This window comes from Stegostoma tigrinum, chromosome 11 (genome assembly GCF_030684315.1).
Source record: "Stegostoma tigrinum isolate sSteTig4 chromosome 11, sSteTig4.hap1, whole genome shotgun sequence".
NCBI classification, from domain to species: domain Eukaryota; kingdom Metazoa; phylum Chordata; class Chondrichthyes; order Orectolobiformes; family Stegostomatidae; genus Stegostoma; species Stegostoma tigrinum.
In genome coordinates, this window is record NC_081364.1 from 52,505,344 (window position 1) to 52,522,481 (window position 17,138).

Genomic DNA, 17,138 nt, shown 5'->3' on the forward strand with positions numbered 1-17,138 from the left:
TTTAACATTGCCAGATTCACCAAGGTCAGCTGCACGAACATGTTTCTGCAGATTTTTTATTTTGAGATTAATATGCTGTAATCGCATCAGCACACACTTCCTCTCTGTTTGCAACCACAATGATCATGGATAACCACTTCCTTTAGTACTCAGTATCCTATCCTGTTCCTCAGGGCTACTTCAAGAAAGATTGTTTCCACATCACTATTTTCATATTTGTTTTCGTTAATGAAGTTCTTTCTGCAGTTTCTTGGATTAAAGCAAAACCAGAACCAGAGTTGAATATATTACTGGGGCAACTGTGTCATATGTACAGACACTGCTTTGAAAGCATACTTGTGGTATTTGTAGATCAGACTGTACAATTTTGATTAAGTAATATCAGTTGCTTCAAATGTAATTATGTTTTCATTTATTTTGTGTCTCTTTTTGATAAAACCGTGAATAAAAAGAACATACGCACCAATTAAAAGTTTATTTTAATATATATGTAAAAATGAAAAAATGTCTTATGTCCGTCACAGATTTGTAATACCTAAAATGGTGGACACGATAGTCTTAAAAATGCTTTTGTTTTAAAAATAAAACATTTCCTGCTGTCTTTCTGACCTTGATGTCTTGGCCTGTCCCCAAGTTCAGGTGCCAGAAATTTATGGGCAGCTGATATACGTAGACACTTCCCTTGACGAGCCTCTTGTTAATTTCAGCATGTACTGTTTACTATTTTAGAATGTACATCACAAAAAGCCCCTAACCATTAACCTTTGAAGGGACAGGCCGAATTAAACACAATAACCTCTCAGCAGCTAAACATCAACACAATGCTCCAGACACAATGGGTGGGAATTTTTCACTCCCTCGAGCTGTGTGGGAGATGGTGAGAATGTTTAAAAAATAGAGGAAGAATGAGCAATGCACCCCACAGTTCTTTGCTGTATTTTTTTTAGCACCCACTAACATTGTGCTCAATTGGAAGCTCCAGTCTCCATGATTTGGATTGTATTGTAGGGGGAAGAGGTAAGCAACTTGTCACATTTCAGAGCACTGAACAGTTAAGGGGATGAACATGGCACTGCACGGCACTGAGATATGACACAGTTACACCATGTGCCAGGAGCTTACACAGCAAACACTCTACCTGAGCTTCTACCAAACGCATGGGCCTCAAATGACCATGTCTGAAAGTCATAGGGGAACAGACTCATGGAGGTCAAGGGATGAGCCAGATTTCCATGCCTAGATCTCTCTGGTGGGCCTTGCAGTATTGCCCAGAAAGGGTGTCCCTACATCACAGTGACATGCTGTGCCCTTCACACCTGGAGCTTATAAAGTGAGGGGCATGGATGGTATCCTGGATGCAGAGGAAATGGGGGGATTCGACAGTAATCTTTTCAGGATGAACATGGCGATCAAGATTGACCAGGATGGATATGCAAGACAACGTGACAGAGAAATGCATCATTGTACATGAGAAACTAGAGAGATCCTGATTGAAACCTCTCTCTCCAGGATGAGAATAAAATAAAGACAAAAACTGTTGAAGAAACTCAAAACTTCCAAACGGGAGACATTCGACTCAAAATTCTGTTTACTCTGTTTCTCTTTCCAAAGATTGTGTCAGACCAACTGAGTTTCTCCAACACTTTGTTTTTATTTCAGATCCCCAGTATCCACAGTACCTTGCCTTTATTCCAGAATGAATTAGCTGGGTTTGGACTTCCTTTAATTGTTTAACTTTCTGTTTCTTATTTGGCAAGCAACCTCTGCTCAGTGCAAAGGGCACGTGGACCTGATAGTTTGGCAGTCCTTGGCCTTTACATTGCTGAATAAATATTTCGTTATTCATCTGATTGTACGCTTGACGTTTTTGGGTGATCGCACTTTCAAAGTATCTACACTTTACAAACAGCGGTAGTTATTGAGATGGGGCATTAACATCACGTGGGGTTAACACTGGCTTGTTCTTAAGGCTTCAGTTGGTGTGAGATATCTGAGTGTTCTGATCAGGAATTCTCTCATTATATTCAGCTGTTTCAGACAAATTCTTAGGCACCCCATTTTGATCTTTTCATCAAAGGTTGTTCTTCAATGTTTCAAAGTTTTCAAAGACTGCTAAAATACCCTAAAATGTCTGAGCTCCCTCTAGGGCAGCCCTGAGAGAGGTAATGCCATTAGGGGAGGGGAGACAGGGATGGGGTGGGGTTTAACGTGGGAACTTTACATTGTATATCTCCCGGCCTTGAATGGGTTTCCTTGAAAAGCTGCAAGATAAAATGAATCTTCCCTGGCAGAGCTATGTGGAATCAGCACTAACATAAGTCCTGCAAATTGCTTTTAGTGTCAGTGCTATCCACATTCACGTACAATGTCTTGGCTGCAGTCAATAACACAATGTGTCAAGGATTTGTGACACATGATGCTATTTGTGAAGGAGTCAGTTACCTGTGAGAGACGAGTGATGCTTGGCCATTTTAACTTCTTTCATGTCTGGGATGTCTGAACATATTGGCCATCTCTCACATGGGTGTGACCTCACTGGTGCGACATGTCGAGTACCAATGGCTGCAGCAACAGAATGCAGATCCGTGCACACGTCCTGCAGACGCCGAGTGCACTGGGGCTGGGTCTCCACCAACCTCCCCATGGAGAGTGCTCTCATAGTACTGATCATACGAGTGGACTCCTCCACCTTTCCATCCAGCTTACTAAAGCGACACCTGACAAATTTTGCCTGCCATTCCTGTACCTGCTTGTGTATTTTGAGCAAAGTTACTAATGGCTGAGACTGTAGGGTTGACCGATGCCTGGGACTGAGCAGTTGCTTGGATTGCTGTACAGATGTGCCAATGATGTGCTGAGCGCCTTATGCTTCTGATTCTAATCTAGAAAGAAAACCCATGAGTTGGAGGGTGCAGGTGAAAGCCTTGCCACCATAGCCCTTGAGGACTGAAAGGCCTCCTCCTCAGGGGAAGGGGTTTGGTGTTTGAGAGTCCCTGGGGCTGGCCTCATGGGGTGCCACTAGTGCCAGCGTATTTGCAGAGGTGGAGTGAGTTTTGTAATGGGAATAAAAACGTATGCAGATCAAGAAGGAGTTAGCACTGGTTTGTAATGGGAGAGCAGTGCAGCGCAGCACAATGAAGCTCACCTGCGTAGGTCTCACACAACAGCACTCGTTGCAAACTTCACCAGCCAAATTGGGCATTCTTTCCCCCATCTGGCAAAAGAAGTCTTATGTCTGCTGCTCCCGTGCCAGGCTTGGCCCTCTTGGCCGAATGTGAGCCAATCTCACCCACAATGAGATGAAGGGAGGGATTGAGTTTGACAGAAGTGAATGGGAGGGCAGTGGTGATGCAGGAAAATAAGAGGTGGTGAGATGTCCCTGTGGGGGGCAGGAAGAATTAGTAGTTCGGGAGAGTGAGAGCTGTCGAGTGGTCATGACGGATGCAGTATTGACAGGTATACTGCACGAGCTTTGATGAGATGCATGTGCAATAGCACAGTTAGAGTGATACAACCTTGCCTTTCCTCTCCAACGCCCTGTTCACCAGTACCTCCAGACCAGCAAGCAAGGAGTTAACTTCCACCCTGGGCCATGCATTGAATGCAGATGTTTGAACATCACAGTGTGGTGCGCAGCTGGGCTTTACATAAGGTGTTGTAGTGTGAATGCCAGAACGTCCTGGCAGTTGTGAGCATTTCCACCTCTTCTTTCATGATTCCACGAGAGGGTGTCATAATTACTGATGTGAACAGTGGAAGACTGCATTAGAAAAATCCCTGTGAGCCAGGGCAGACTGGGCACCATGAATTTTACTTGAAAATACACTGTGCCTGAAAATGGGAACATTCAGCCCAATGTGGACATCTACAACACAAATTAAACTCAAAAAGAATCGTACCAATACAAAGAAACAAAGAAACCTACAGCACAGGACAGGCCCTTCGGCCCTCCAGGCCTGCGCCGATCAAGATCCTCTGTCTAACCTGTCATCTATTTTCTAACGGTCTGTGTCCATTTGCTCCCTGCCCATCCATGTACCTGTTCAAATATATCTTAAAAGACGCTAACGTGTCTGCGTCTACCACCTCCGCTGGCAACGCCTTCCAGGCGCCCACCACCCTCTGTGTGAAGAACTTTCCACGCATATCTCCCTTAAACTTTCCTCCTCTCACTTTGAACTCATGACCCCTAGTAATTGAGTCCCCCACTCTGGGAAAAAGCTTTTTGCTATCCACCCTGTCTATATCCCTCATGATTTTGTAGACCTCAATCAGGTGCCCCCTCAATCTCCGTCTTTCTAATGAAAATAATCCTAATCTACTCAACCTCTCTTCCTAGCTAGCACCCTCCATACCAGGCAACATCCTGGTGAACCTCCTCTGCACCCTCTCCAAAGCATCCACATCCTTTTGGTAATGTGGCGACCAGAACTGTACACAGTATTCCAAATGTGGCCAAACCAAAGTCCTATACAACTGCAACATGACCTGCCAACTCTTGTACTCAATACCCCGCCCAATGAAGGAAAGCGCGCCATATGCCTTCTTGACCACCCTAATACAATTATAATTCTGAGCCTTTAACCAATAGAGCTTTTGAAAATGTTTCTTTTTAATTCAGATTTACAGGGCTACTTTCTAGAGCTCCATTTAGAGCAGGTTGGTGTTAGCTGCAGCTCAGTTGGTGGACAACCACAAAGTTCCAGGTTCAGGTCCCACTACAGGGCCTGAGCACTAAAGCCAAGGCTGATGCTACAGTGCAGTACCGACAGCGTGCTAAACTCTCAGAGGTGACGTTTATCAGATGAGATTTCAAAACCAGGCCCTGTCTACCTGTGCTACTGAAAATGAAAGATTCCATCGAACTATTTTGAAGACCAGGCAAGACATTCCTGATGTCAGAGTCAATATTTATCCCTGAATCAATATCACAAATCATATTGTCTGTTCATGGTCACATAGCTGTTTGCTCTAAAGTTGTTTACTGTGCTTCCTGTGCTCCAACAGTGACTACGATTCAAAAAGCACCTCATTGGCAGGACAGTGATTTGAGACATCTGGGGTCATGGGAAACACAACATAAACACAAGCCTTTCTTTTCCTTCCGTTGGCCATGTAACAGATGGGTAAGAATGAGATCCATCTGCAACATGTCCAGCCTCAATTGACGATGCCAGTGTGTCAGCCTCTTTCAAAAAGAAAATCAGGTTAGCTGTGTTCCTCTTGCTTTCTGTCATGAATTTGCCTTCCTGCTGATGATCAAAAACAGAAAGCACAGGAAGGACAAGGGAAAAACACAACCGCAGGCACAGAGCTGTGGCATATAAACAGAGCTCTGTTTCCGCGCAATCAAATCCACAAGGGTACAAACATATCAAAACTTTAATGGAGGTAGTTTATTATACCCAATGAGGCCAACTTCTGGAGTCTCAATAAATTTGGGCAGTGGAAATCTGGAGGAATACAATACTCAGCTGGTACTGAGGAATGGAAAGAAGATCAAACTCTGTTGTCAGTGGAAACATTTGCTGATGAAGGGAACATATGGTTTATGTCAGCTGACCATATGTCAGAAGCATCACCCATCATGAAATATCTGTTCTCATTTAGAGTACAGCAGGATGCTGGTTTGGAAAAAAAATGTTTAACATAGTTTTTCATTGTTACATAACGCCGAAGCAAGAAGCAGATGCATCAAGTACACTTCCACAAGATTCACTTGCCTCTTTTCAGCACCTCCCCCCTGCAAGCTATTAACTTTCAATGAGGTCACATACCTGCTGAGGTACTTTGAAGCGGACATAAGAGCAAAGCTTCAGCATCTCTTCCATCTCCTCTGGGGTAGACGGAATTAGGGGAACTCTGCTAACATCTCCTGTTTGCTCTAATGACTTCAGTTCTTTCACAAATTTACTTTCATTGGGGTATCGCAGACCTACGCCAGGAAAGAAGAAGCATTTCACCTGATTAATATTACACACAGCAAATAAATATTCTGAGGTTTGCATGCTCTACCTCTGGTGAAGCATGAGCCAGTGCCCTGTAAATATGAATTTACCGTAGCGTTGGACCCAACCACCCGCTCCCCCCCATGCCCCCCATCCCCCAAGAAGGAGAATGCAATTCCAGTCCACAGGGGACATCAATATTTTAATGCCTGTTTCATTCAGCTTGATTGCTTCCAATCTGCTGCAGTATTAGCTTGAGGCAATGTCAGACAAAATGAACAATGTGAACTGGATCGATGTGAACTACAGTAACCTTCATTAAATCTCAGGTGTCACATCAATTTTTAAAGCATTTAAAATCAGTTGGAACTTTTTCTGCCTTCTCTCTTACAACATCGTACACTTTTCATTATTTGAAATGAAAATGAAATGAAATGAGGTGGGTGGCGAGATTGGGGAATCTGACTGAAACATAAAAATTCTAACAGAGCTTGACAGACTAGATGTAGGGTAGATATTTCCCTCAGTTGGGAGTCTAGAACTAGGGGTCACAGTCTCTGGTTTTGGAGTATGCCATTTAGGACAGAGATGAGGAAACATTTCTTGTCTCAGGGATTGGTCAAACTACGGAATATCCTACCACACAAAGCTGCAGAGGCCAAGACTCTGAGTATATTCAAGAAGGAGATAAACATCAAAGACCTCAAAGGGAAAGTGGGAAGGTGGCATTGAGAAACAGGGTCACCCATGATCGGGCTGAGGCTAGGGCTGGGGCTGAGGCTGTGAACCAGCGACCTCTCTCCAGAGGCCATTATGAAATGGGACCAGGAGTCACTTTTTAAGATGACTATCTGCAGTGTAATCAATACATACAATAACTCTGTGCACCATGCATTATTTACTCTTGTATGAACAATTATCAGTTATGTAACTGTGCTTTTATTTTTTTACAATTGATGAATGTAAACTGGTTTCGGTCAAGCTCTGAAGGATAGGTTTGTCTCATGATGCATTTCATTGATGGGCATCAAACAGGAAATTTGTATCTTGACCGAAGAACTATACTGTGGGTATTACAATTGCAAGGCAGGTTGGGAAATTGCATAAATAAAAACAGAAAGAACTGCGGACGCTAGAAATCTGAAACAAAAAACAGAAATTGCGGGAAAAGCTCAGCAGATCTGGCAGCATCTGTGGAGAGAAATCAGAGTCAACATTTCAGGTCAGGTGACCCTGTTTTAGAAGCCTGTTTTTGTTGCTGGCTGTGTTTGTGGGAAATTATATAGATTCTTGCCTTGTCATTAAAGCAGGCAAGTCTTCAAAGTTTAAAAACACTGTTGGAATACAATGCCTCATTATTTCTTTGACCATAAAGATAAAGGAGTTGGAGATAACACTGCAGGGAGCTGCCTGTATTTCTTCAAGCATATTCTTGATGACAGGCTAGATATGATACATCTGGCTATGACTTCAAACAGGACAGTGATATAATTGAAAAGCAATTAAAATGGGCCAAACCAGCTATTACCTTATATGGTACTTTCATAGCAAAGGAATAGGTATTTTAAAAAAATAAATGACACGTTACTGCAGTTTGTTCACCAGCTCCAAAACCAGACTGGGAAATCAGTTGATGGATTGACCCCCTGAGGCAGACAGTTTTGTGGAGCTTCTGAGCAATCAGTATCATTGTGAGTATGTAATGTTGCTTTGTTGTGTAATAAAGGTGTATCACATGAAATGGAAAGAATCCAAAATTGTTGCCTGCTATTGATATCTGGGCCAGAACCTTTACACACAAGTGGGGGTATTTTACATCAGAAAGAGGAATGTTTCTTGAGGTGGAGACAGCGGGGTGAAGAGGGAGAGGCTGCAAGAGCGGAAGAGACAGAGAGGTTGCAAAGAGGAACCAGTATTAAGCCTAGCAGCAAAGTATCTCAGAAACAAAGTGTGGAGCTGGATGAACACAGCAGGCCACGCAGCATCAGAGGAGCAGGAAAGCTGACATTTCAGGCCTAGACCCTTCTTCAGAAATGGGGGACGGGAAGGGGATTCTGAAATAAATAGAGAGGGGAGGGGGAGGGTCTCCCATCCTATCTGTTCCTTTATACATCTTCCATCCGCCTCCGCCCTCCTCTATTTATTTCAGAATCCCCTACCCATCCCCCATTTCTGAAGAAGGGTCCAGACCTGAATCTTCAGCCTTCCTGCCCCTCTGATGCTGCTGGGCTGCTGTGCTTATCCCGCTCTACGCTCTGTTATCTCAGATTCTCCAGCCTCGGCAGTTCCTACTATCTCAGATAACTATAAACCTGAAAAACCTGAAATCACTGACGTATTTGTAAATGAATGTAAAATCCTACATTACGTCACGGAGCCAAAACAAATCCACCTCCCTGTTCCTGTATTTGCGACACAATAACATTGAAATACTCAATGGTTCTCAAAATTGCCCAATGGTTCCTAACCAGACTCTTTCAATAACCAGTACTAGACTTTGTGAACAACCAATAACAGACACTAGGTTAACAACATAAACAAAAAGATGTAATAACTTATTCACAACACAGTAGCTTTAGCAGGAAAAGGTTAAACAAGTGAGCTGTATGGATCTTGCAGTTGCTGCTGGGATTGCAAACTTAGTTAAAGATTTATTACAGAGATAATGGGAACTGCAGATGCTGGAGAATCTGATACAACAAAGTGTGAAGCTGGATGAACACAGCAGGCCAAGCAGCAACTTAGGAGCACAAAAACCCTCCTAGAAGGATCTAGGCCCAAAACGTCAGCTTTTGTGCTCCTAAGAATCTGCTTGGCCTGCTGTGTTCATCCAGCTCCACAGTTTGTTGTCAAAGATTTATCATGGTGTTTGTTTTAACAATTTTACAGTTATTATTGTCATTATAGTTTATTAATATAAGATTTTTTCCATTTTGTTTTAATGTCAAGAAGAAAAAATGAACAAAAAGAACGTTTATTTTTCCAAAGAGACCTTTTTTAAACGGTTTTCTTAAGGGTCTACAGTGAATGGCTGAGTTGTTTTTTATTCTTCATTCAGAATAACTGCCTCCCCCTCTCTCCCTATTTATTTCAGAATCCCCTGCTCCTCCCCCATTTCTGAAGAAGGGTCTAGACCCAAAACGTCAGCTTTCCTGCTCCTCTGATGCTGCTTGGCCTGCTGTGTTCATCCAGCTCTACATCTTGTTATCTAGAGAGATTTGCTCATTCTCTTAAGGGAGACTTTATACTGACAGAGAAAGTGAGTGGAGAAATTTTATGTTGCAGTTTAAATGGAAGGATTAATGAGATGGGTTTTGAATGTGAGGAGAGCACGTCAATTAGGAAAGAAAGACAAGAGAGAGCCAGAGTATGTAGTAGCTCTCAAGAACTAAACTGCACTTATTTCAATGCAAGGCGTCTTACAGGTAAGGCTGAGGAGCTCAGGGCATGATTAAGAACACGGGATTAGAACATCGTAGCTATTACAGAAACTTGGCTGAGAGATGGCCAAGGCTGGAGCTCAATGTTCCTGATTTTAGATGCTACAGGAAGGAGAAAGAAGGAGGCAATGCGGGGAGGGCAGTGGCGTTTTTGGTGAAGGAATACAATACTGCTGTAACTAGGGAAGATATTTCTGAAGGAAGTCCAGTGAAAATGTATGGGTAGAAATTACAAACAAGAAAGGAAAGATCACGTTGATGGGATTGTACTATATGCACCCCAATAGTAAGACAGAAATTGAGAAACAAATATGTAGGGAGATCTCAGACATATGTAAGCATAGAAAGGTGGTAATAATGGGGGATTTTAATTTTCCAAACATTGACAGGGACTACCGACTGTTAAAGGTTTGGCTGCTGAAGAATTTGTCAAATGTGCTCAAGAAAATTTTCTTTATAAATATGTGGATGGTCCTACTAGAAAAGGAGCAAAGCTAGACTTTCTTTTGGGCCATAGGTCAGGGCAGGGGATTGAAGTAAAAGTGGGGAAACACTTTGGGTCTAGCGGTCATAATTCTATTAATTTCAAAACGGTTATGGAAAAGGATAAGCGTTCCATAAAAGTTAAAGTTTTTAATTGGAGTAATTGGAAATATTTACATCATCTATAACTATGGGTAAGGTGCCTGATGACAGGAGGGTGGCTAATGCTGTACCTTTAATTAAGAGAGGTTGTAAGGAGAAACTAGGGAACTATAGACTTGTGAGTCTGATGTTGTTTGCGGATAAATTGTTGGATGTGATTACAACAGATAGGATTTACAGACATTTAGAGATGCAAATTGATTAAGGAATAGTCAGCATGGTTTTGTGTGAGGAAAATAATTTAATAATGTTAACGGTATGAGACAAAAGCTTGCAAAAGTTAATTGGATTAGACTGCGCACAGGTAAAAGGACATCTGACAAATGGGAGGTGTTCAAGAGTGTGATGACAACAGTTCAGAGACATTTTGTTCCTGTTACAGCAAAGGCTAAGGCCAGTAAGACTAAGTAACAAAGGATGAATAAAGATATTGATGTTCTAGTCAAAAATAAAAGAGAATTTTTTTTTACATATGGACTACTTGGCTCAATTGAATCTCTTAATATAAAGAGTATAGGGGCATTCTTAAGAGAGAAATCGGGAAAGCAAAGAGGGGATATGAGATAGCATTGGCAGCTAAGGTTAAGGATAATCCAAAAAGATTCTACAAACACATTAAAAGCAAGAAGGGTAACTAGACAGAGGGTTGGGCCTCTTAAAGATCAAGGAGATCATTTTTGTGTTGAACCCCAGGAAATGGGAGAGATAATAAATGAATATTTTGCAGAGGTTTTTACTGTGGAGAAAGAAATGGAACCTAGAGAAGGCAGAAAAATAAACTTTGATGTTTTGAAAACAATTCACGTTACAGAAGAGGAGGTTTGGGAAGTCTTAGAGAATATGAAGGTGGATAAATCTCCAGGATCTGATCTCATCCTTCCCACAACATTCTGGGATACAAGGGAGGAAATTACAAGACCCCGTGCAGAAATATTTGCATCATCTGTAACGATGGGTAAGGCACCTGATGACAGGAGGGTGGCTAATGCTGTACCTTTATTTAAGAGAGGTTGTAAGGAGAAACTAGGGAACTATAGATTTGTGAGTCTGACTTTGGTTGTGGGTAAATTGTTGGATGTGATTGTAAAAGATAGGATTTACAGACATTTAGAGAGACAAAAGTTGATTAAGGAATAGTCAGGATGGTTTTGTGTGAAGAAAATCCTGTCTCACAAACTTGATTTTTTTTTAAGGAAGTTACGAAAAAGGTTGATGATGGCAGAGCAGTAGATGCTGTTTATTTGGATTTTAGTAAAGCCTTTGACCATGTTCCACATGGTAGACTAATTAGTAAGGTTACATCATGTGGGCAAAAACAATTTTGCTGGAAAGGTTCAGCAGGTCTGGCAGCATCTGTGAAGGAGAAAACTAGAGAACTACAGACAGTTCTGAGGAAGGGTCACTGGATCCGAAACATTAACTTTGTTTTCTCCTTCACAGGTGCAGCCAGACCTGCTGAGCTTTTCCAGCAACTTTGTTTTTGTTCTTGATTTACTGCATCCACTGTTCTTTTGGTTTTTATTTAGGTCACATGGGATTCAGGGTACGATTATCAGTTGGATAAATAATTGGTTTCATGGCAGGAGGCAAAGAATAATGTTGGAGGGTTGCTTTTTAGACTAGAGACCTGTGACCAGCGGTGTTCCACAGGGATCAGTTCTGGTTCCTAGATAACAAAGTGTGGAGCTGGATGAACACAGCAGGCCAAGCAGCATCTCAGGAGCACAAAAGCTGACGTTTCGGGCCTAGACCCTTCATCAGTTCTGGTTCCTCTTTTGTTTGTCACCTATATAAATGATTTGGATGAAAATAAAGAAGGCATGGTTAATAAGTGTGTGGATGACACCAAAATTGGTGGCATTGTAGACAGTCAGTAAGGTTTTCTAAGATTACAAAGGGATCTTGATCAAATGGGTCAATGGGCTGAAAAGTGGCAAATGGAATGTAACCTGGATAAGTGTGAGGTATTGTATTTTGGTAACACAAACAAGGGACCTGGGGCTGCAGATACATAATTCTTTAAAGTTTGCATCACATACAGACAGGATGGTTAAAAAGGTGTTTGGCATGCGTGCCTACACTGCTCAGTCCTTTTGATTACAGGAGTTGGGATTGTTGAGGTTTTGCAGGACATTGGTCACCCAGTTAAGGAAGGATATTATCAAGCTGGAGATGGCTAAGAAGAGATTTACTAAATGTTGCCAAATATGGAAGATTTGAGTTATAAGGAAAGGCTGGATAGGCTGGGACTTTTCTCACTGGAGCATAGGAGGTTGAGAGATGACCTGACAGAAGTCTATAAAATAATGAGAGATATAGATAGAGTTGATGGTAGTTGTCATTTCCTTAAGATGGGGAATTTCAAGACTAGGGGCCACATTTTTAAGGTGAGAGGAGAGAGATTTAAAAAAGATCATTCAAGAAGGTGTGTTTATGGCAATAGCCTTTATGTGCACAAATTTTATGTCAATTATTTTCAAAAACAAAATTTGGTTGCTAACTTATACCTGTTGCCTGGTGCCAATTTGACTATTGTGGTAGCTAGAAAATCATTGCTTTCCTTGCGTGATGTGACTTTATATTTAATGGATAGTTGATCATTATTGGTGATACTGATGAATTCTTCCAATTCTGCTTCTGTGAGACCCCACACACCCAAAGCATTGACACAAACACAAAAGGCAATGTTACTACGTGACAGAATCCCCTAACACACAAGTTAGTGGGAATGAAAAGCAAAATGTATTCAATTAACTTACAAATCATGACCAATAATAATTGTCATGTTCCAATACTCTGTGTGCCCAGTTTTGTGGAATTATTGTAAAATTATTAGACATTAAATTTTTCAGAGGAAGCTATTGCCAAGAGAACTTTGAGTATACAGACTAACTGCTGCCTTAAAATAATGCTGTTGAAATTTGGTCATGAATCATGAAAATTGACAAAATGCCATAGGTCAGTGCTCTGATAAGAGGCCTTTGAACAAAAATATGAACTCCTGAATCTGTCGCTACAAGTGCTGCTTGACCCGGATGAGTATTTCCAGCAACACCTATTTTAATTTCATATTTCTAGTATCCACAATATTCTGCTTTTGTGTAGGGCAGTGTTCCACGTCAATAAACTGAAGTTTCAAGTCATTAAGAACCTACCTGCAGGACAGATGAGAGTTAGGCCACAGATGTCTGTTGGGTGCCGAGCAGCATATACACCAGCAACATTACCACCCATTGATGTACCAACCAGATGAAACGGTCTCCTATTCAACCCAATGCATTCAACAAACTAGATAAGAGAGAACACAGATTTTCATGGTTTGCAGCTCAGCTCAACAAAATTGACCTAGATCCTCAGATTCTGCCTTCAGAAACAAGAGAGAGTGACTCGAATAATAGTTTCTACAGAGACACGCATTTTTCAGCTTCTATATCGGTGGGACACAGGTATGATTAGTTTTGCAAGCAAAGAGGATTAATAGCAAATCCTACAAAGTAAATTTTAAAAAGTTCTAAGCCAAAACATTCTGGAAAAAGCATGTGAAGGATTACACGTGGTAATATGTAAATTCGACACAGTTCTTTTTCAATTTACTATGAGCTTCCTGGGCATTATCTTTTTTTGGAAAATTCATCACATGATGATAAATCAGGGATTATCCTCTGAAGTTGTACTGAAAGGAGGGATCAGCATACGAATTTGAAACTGAATAATCGGTCATTGAGAATGATGCTCAATTATTAAAAGACAGCTTTGTAAGGACTTTATCATAGGCATCATAAGTTCTTCTGTTTGTTTTTCTGCTTGTAGCGTAATTTTCTAATTTAAACAAAGTAAATTTAAGCTTTGTTAACATCAAAACAGATTCTTTGGATTAGCTAAAGTAGTTAAATACATTAAAGAAATGAAAATATGTTTGATTTAGCCAAGTTACCATGGAGGTCAGCTCAGTTACACTTGGAGAACACAGGTTCATTTATTCAGAATGTTAATTAAAATCCTATATCAAAAGCATGAAACACTTGAAACAAAGGAATAAGCTTTTGTTCAGAGGTGTAAGAAGATCAGGTCCTGGATATAACGTTTTAAATAACAAGTATTTAACAGATGGAACTGGCTTAGAATGTACACTAACCAGTTGCTAAAGTGGCTTTTGCATTAACACATTCTAGGACGATGTCCTGACCAATACTAATATTAATAATATTAAAAACCCAGGCAAATTCAATCCTACAACTTGACTTCCATATCCATTTTCATGTGAACATAAAAATTCGGAGATGGAGTAGGCCATTCAGCCCACTGAATTTGCTCCACCATTCAATAAAATCATAGCCGATATAACTGTAACCTCAATACCCCCAATAACCTTTCACCCTCATTGCTTATCAAGGAACTATCCACCTCAGACTTAAAAGTATTTAAGGACTCATGATCCTCTGAGAAAAACTGTTTTGTCCAATCTCCGTCTTAAATGGTTGACTCTAGCTCTTAAACAGTGACCCCTGGTTCTAGATTGATCCAAAGAAGAAACATTCGCTCCACAACTACCCTGTCAAAACCCCTTGTGACTTATAGGTTTCAATCAAATCATCTCTTGGTCTTCTGAATTCCAGCAATACAAGCCCATCTTGTTCAAACTTTCCTCATAAGTCAACATTCACATTTAGTCAACCTTCTCTGAACTGCCCCCAACGCATTTACATTCTTCCTTAAATCAGTTCTTAAATGTATTCCACTTGCAGCTAGGACTTTAAAACAGTGTTTCCTATCAGGACTTCTTAATTTTCCCTCCACTTGGAATCTAATAGTGGGAATATACAAATATGGCTTTGAATGGTTTTGCGGAAAATTATACAGTAAACAATTGTGCTGGACAGGCCAGGAGGCCTGAGGTTCAAACTTCAATCTGCATCAAGTTAACTGATCTAACAGCAAACTTTATTTGACAATGAATGTTAATGGGCTATTTGATCTTGACCTAGTTACTATCCTCATTAGCCATTAGAAACTCACATCTATTACTCGCAGAAGTTCCAGCACAGCACTTAGGAACAGCAATCTTGAATGTGCTCCTTAATCCTTGAGTACTGAAACATAACCTTAGTTTTATTTTTATTATTTATTCATTTTGTGGGATGTGGGCATTGCAGGCTGGCCAGCATTTATTGTCCATTCCTAGTTGCCCTGGAGAAGGTGGTGTTGGGCTGTCTTCTTGAAGCGCTGCAGACCACCTGCTGCAGGTTGACACACATGCCATTAGGGAGGGAATTCTAGGAGTCTGACCCAGCGACAGTGAAGGAATGGTGATATATTTCTAAGTCAGGATAGTGAGTGGTTTGGAGGGAAACTTGAAGGTGGTGGTGTTCCTATATATCTCCTGCCCTTGTCCTTCTCAATGGAAGTGGTTGTGGGTTTGGAAGGTGCTGTCTGAGGATCTTTGGTGAATTTCTGCAGTGCATCTTGTAGACAGTACACACTGCTGCTACTGAGCGTTGGTGGTATAGGGAGTGGATGCTTGTGGATGCAGTGCCAATCAAACGGGCTGCTTTGTTCTGGATGGTATCCAGCTTCTTGAGTGTTGATGGGGCTGCACTCATTCAGGCAAGTGGGGATTATTCAATTACACTCCTGCCTTGTGGCTTGTAGATGGTGGACAGGCTTTGAGGTGTCAGGAGATGAGTTACTCACTGAGTATTCCTAGCCTCCTACCTGCACTTGTAGCCACTGCAATTATGTGGTGAGTCCAGTAGAGCTTCTGATCAATGATAAATCCCAGGATGTTGACAGTGAACGATTCAGTGATGGTAACAACACTGAATGCCGAGGGACAGTGGTTAGATTGTCTCTTATTGGCGATGGTCATAGCCTGGCATTTGTGTGGCACGAATGTTAGTTGCCACTTGTCAGCCCAAGCCGGGATATTGTCCAGATCTTGTTGCATTTGAACATCGACTGCGTCAGTATCTGCGGAGTCGCGAATGGCGCTGAACATTGTGCAATCATTTGCAAACATCCCCACTTCTGACCTTATGATGGAGGGAAGTCAATGATGAAGCAGCTGAGGATGGTTGGGCCTAGGACGCTTACTCCAAGGAACTCTGTCAGAGATGTCCTTAGTATACATAGATTGTGGAAGTGTTGGAGATAGCAGAAATGAATCTTGCTTCCGTTCATTGTTGGTGTCCTCTACGTCCCACTGTAAGGAGGGGTATTCTAAATTGTCATGGTCCGGATACTTTACAAGGATGGTTACTGGGTGAGACAAGAGACAGGGAGACTGTGAGCACTGCTGAAAACTCCATTACAGAGTCCCCTGACTGAGGTGGAGAGAGATACAATGCAGTTAATTCTTCAACTGGGGTCACGGTGAAGCAGGTGACACTCTACTTGAAGTTGAGGCTTCGATGCTTGTATCAGTCTGGGGGGGGGCACTGCAGTACAATCCAGGCAGAGAATGCTGTATAATCCTAGCCTGGTGTGCCCTGGTGTGGAGCAGGCAAAGAGCGGACGTGATTGAGCTGAAGAGCTGGAACAACAGAAGCAATCTGGGGACGAAGATGAGGACATTGAGCAGGAGGATATCACCTTTCGCATGGTAGACCACAGCAGCATCGAGCACAACAAGTCAAACAGGCCTGAACGGACATCCAGTTGCAATAGCTGTGAGCTGGGTGCAGTGATCTCTCACTGGCTGTAAAATTGTTGCTCTTCGGAAGCAGCGCCAGTTTGCTCTCAAAAGCAGCTTCCGTTTGTTTTGGTTTGCATTTGCTGTTACTGAATAAAAGTGAATGTTTTCAACTGTTTGAAAGGTTGGAAGGTGATGGTGACACATCGACCAACAGTAATGCATTTGCACTTGTATTTGCAAATGAGGTGTCAGCCGTGGTAGCTATGTGTTCTAAGAAGTGTTTGTTTTTGGGTTCCCTCCTGTTACATTTACTGTGTAGGGCAGGTCCTGACCTGTTACATTTGACCAGGGGCGTAGCTGGGCTTTAAAGATAGCACATACCAGGGTTCCTGGGAGGTCCCAACAGTGGCAACAGGGAAGATACATTAAGCGGTATGCTGTGGGGGTATGATGCATAGATAATGAGTTGAGTTT

The 17,138-nt window shown here is 41.8% G+C and overlaps 1 protein-coding gene across 2 annotated transcripts in view; it reads right to left on the reverse strand.

Annotated features, from left to right (window-relative positions):
* Positions 1-17,138, reverse strand: part of LOC125460131 (monoacylglycerol lipase abhd6-A-like) — a 74,000-nt gene that overhangs the window by 12,740 nt on the left and 44,122 nt on the right. For both annotated transcript variants that reach the window (XM_048547250.2, XM_059649952.1), the window contains exons 5-6: positions 13,189-13,321; positions 5,778-5,935 (exon numbers count right to left, since the gene is read on the reverse strand). In XM_048547250.2, coding sequence (XP_048403207.2) covers positions 5,778-5,935; positions 13,189-13,321 — 291 coding nt within the window. The remainder of the gene's footprint in view (positions 1-5,777; positions 5,936-13,188; positions 13,322-17,138) is intronic.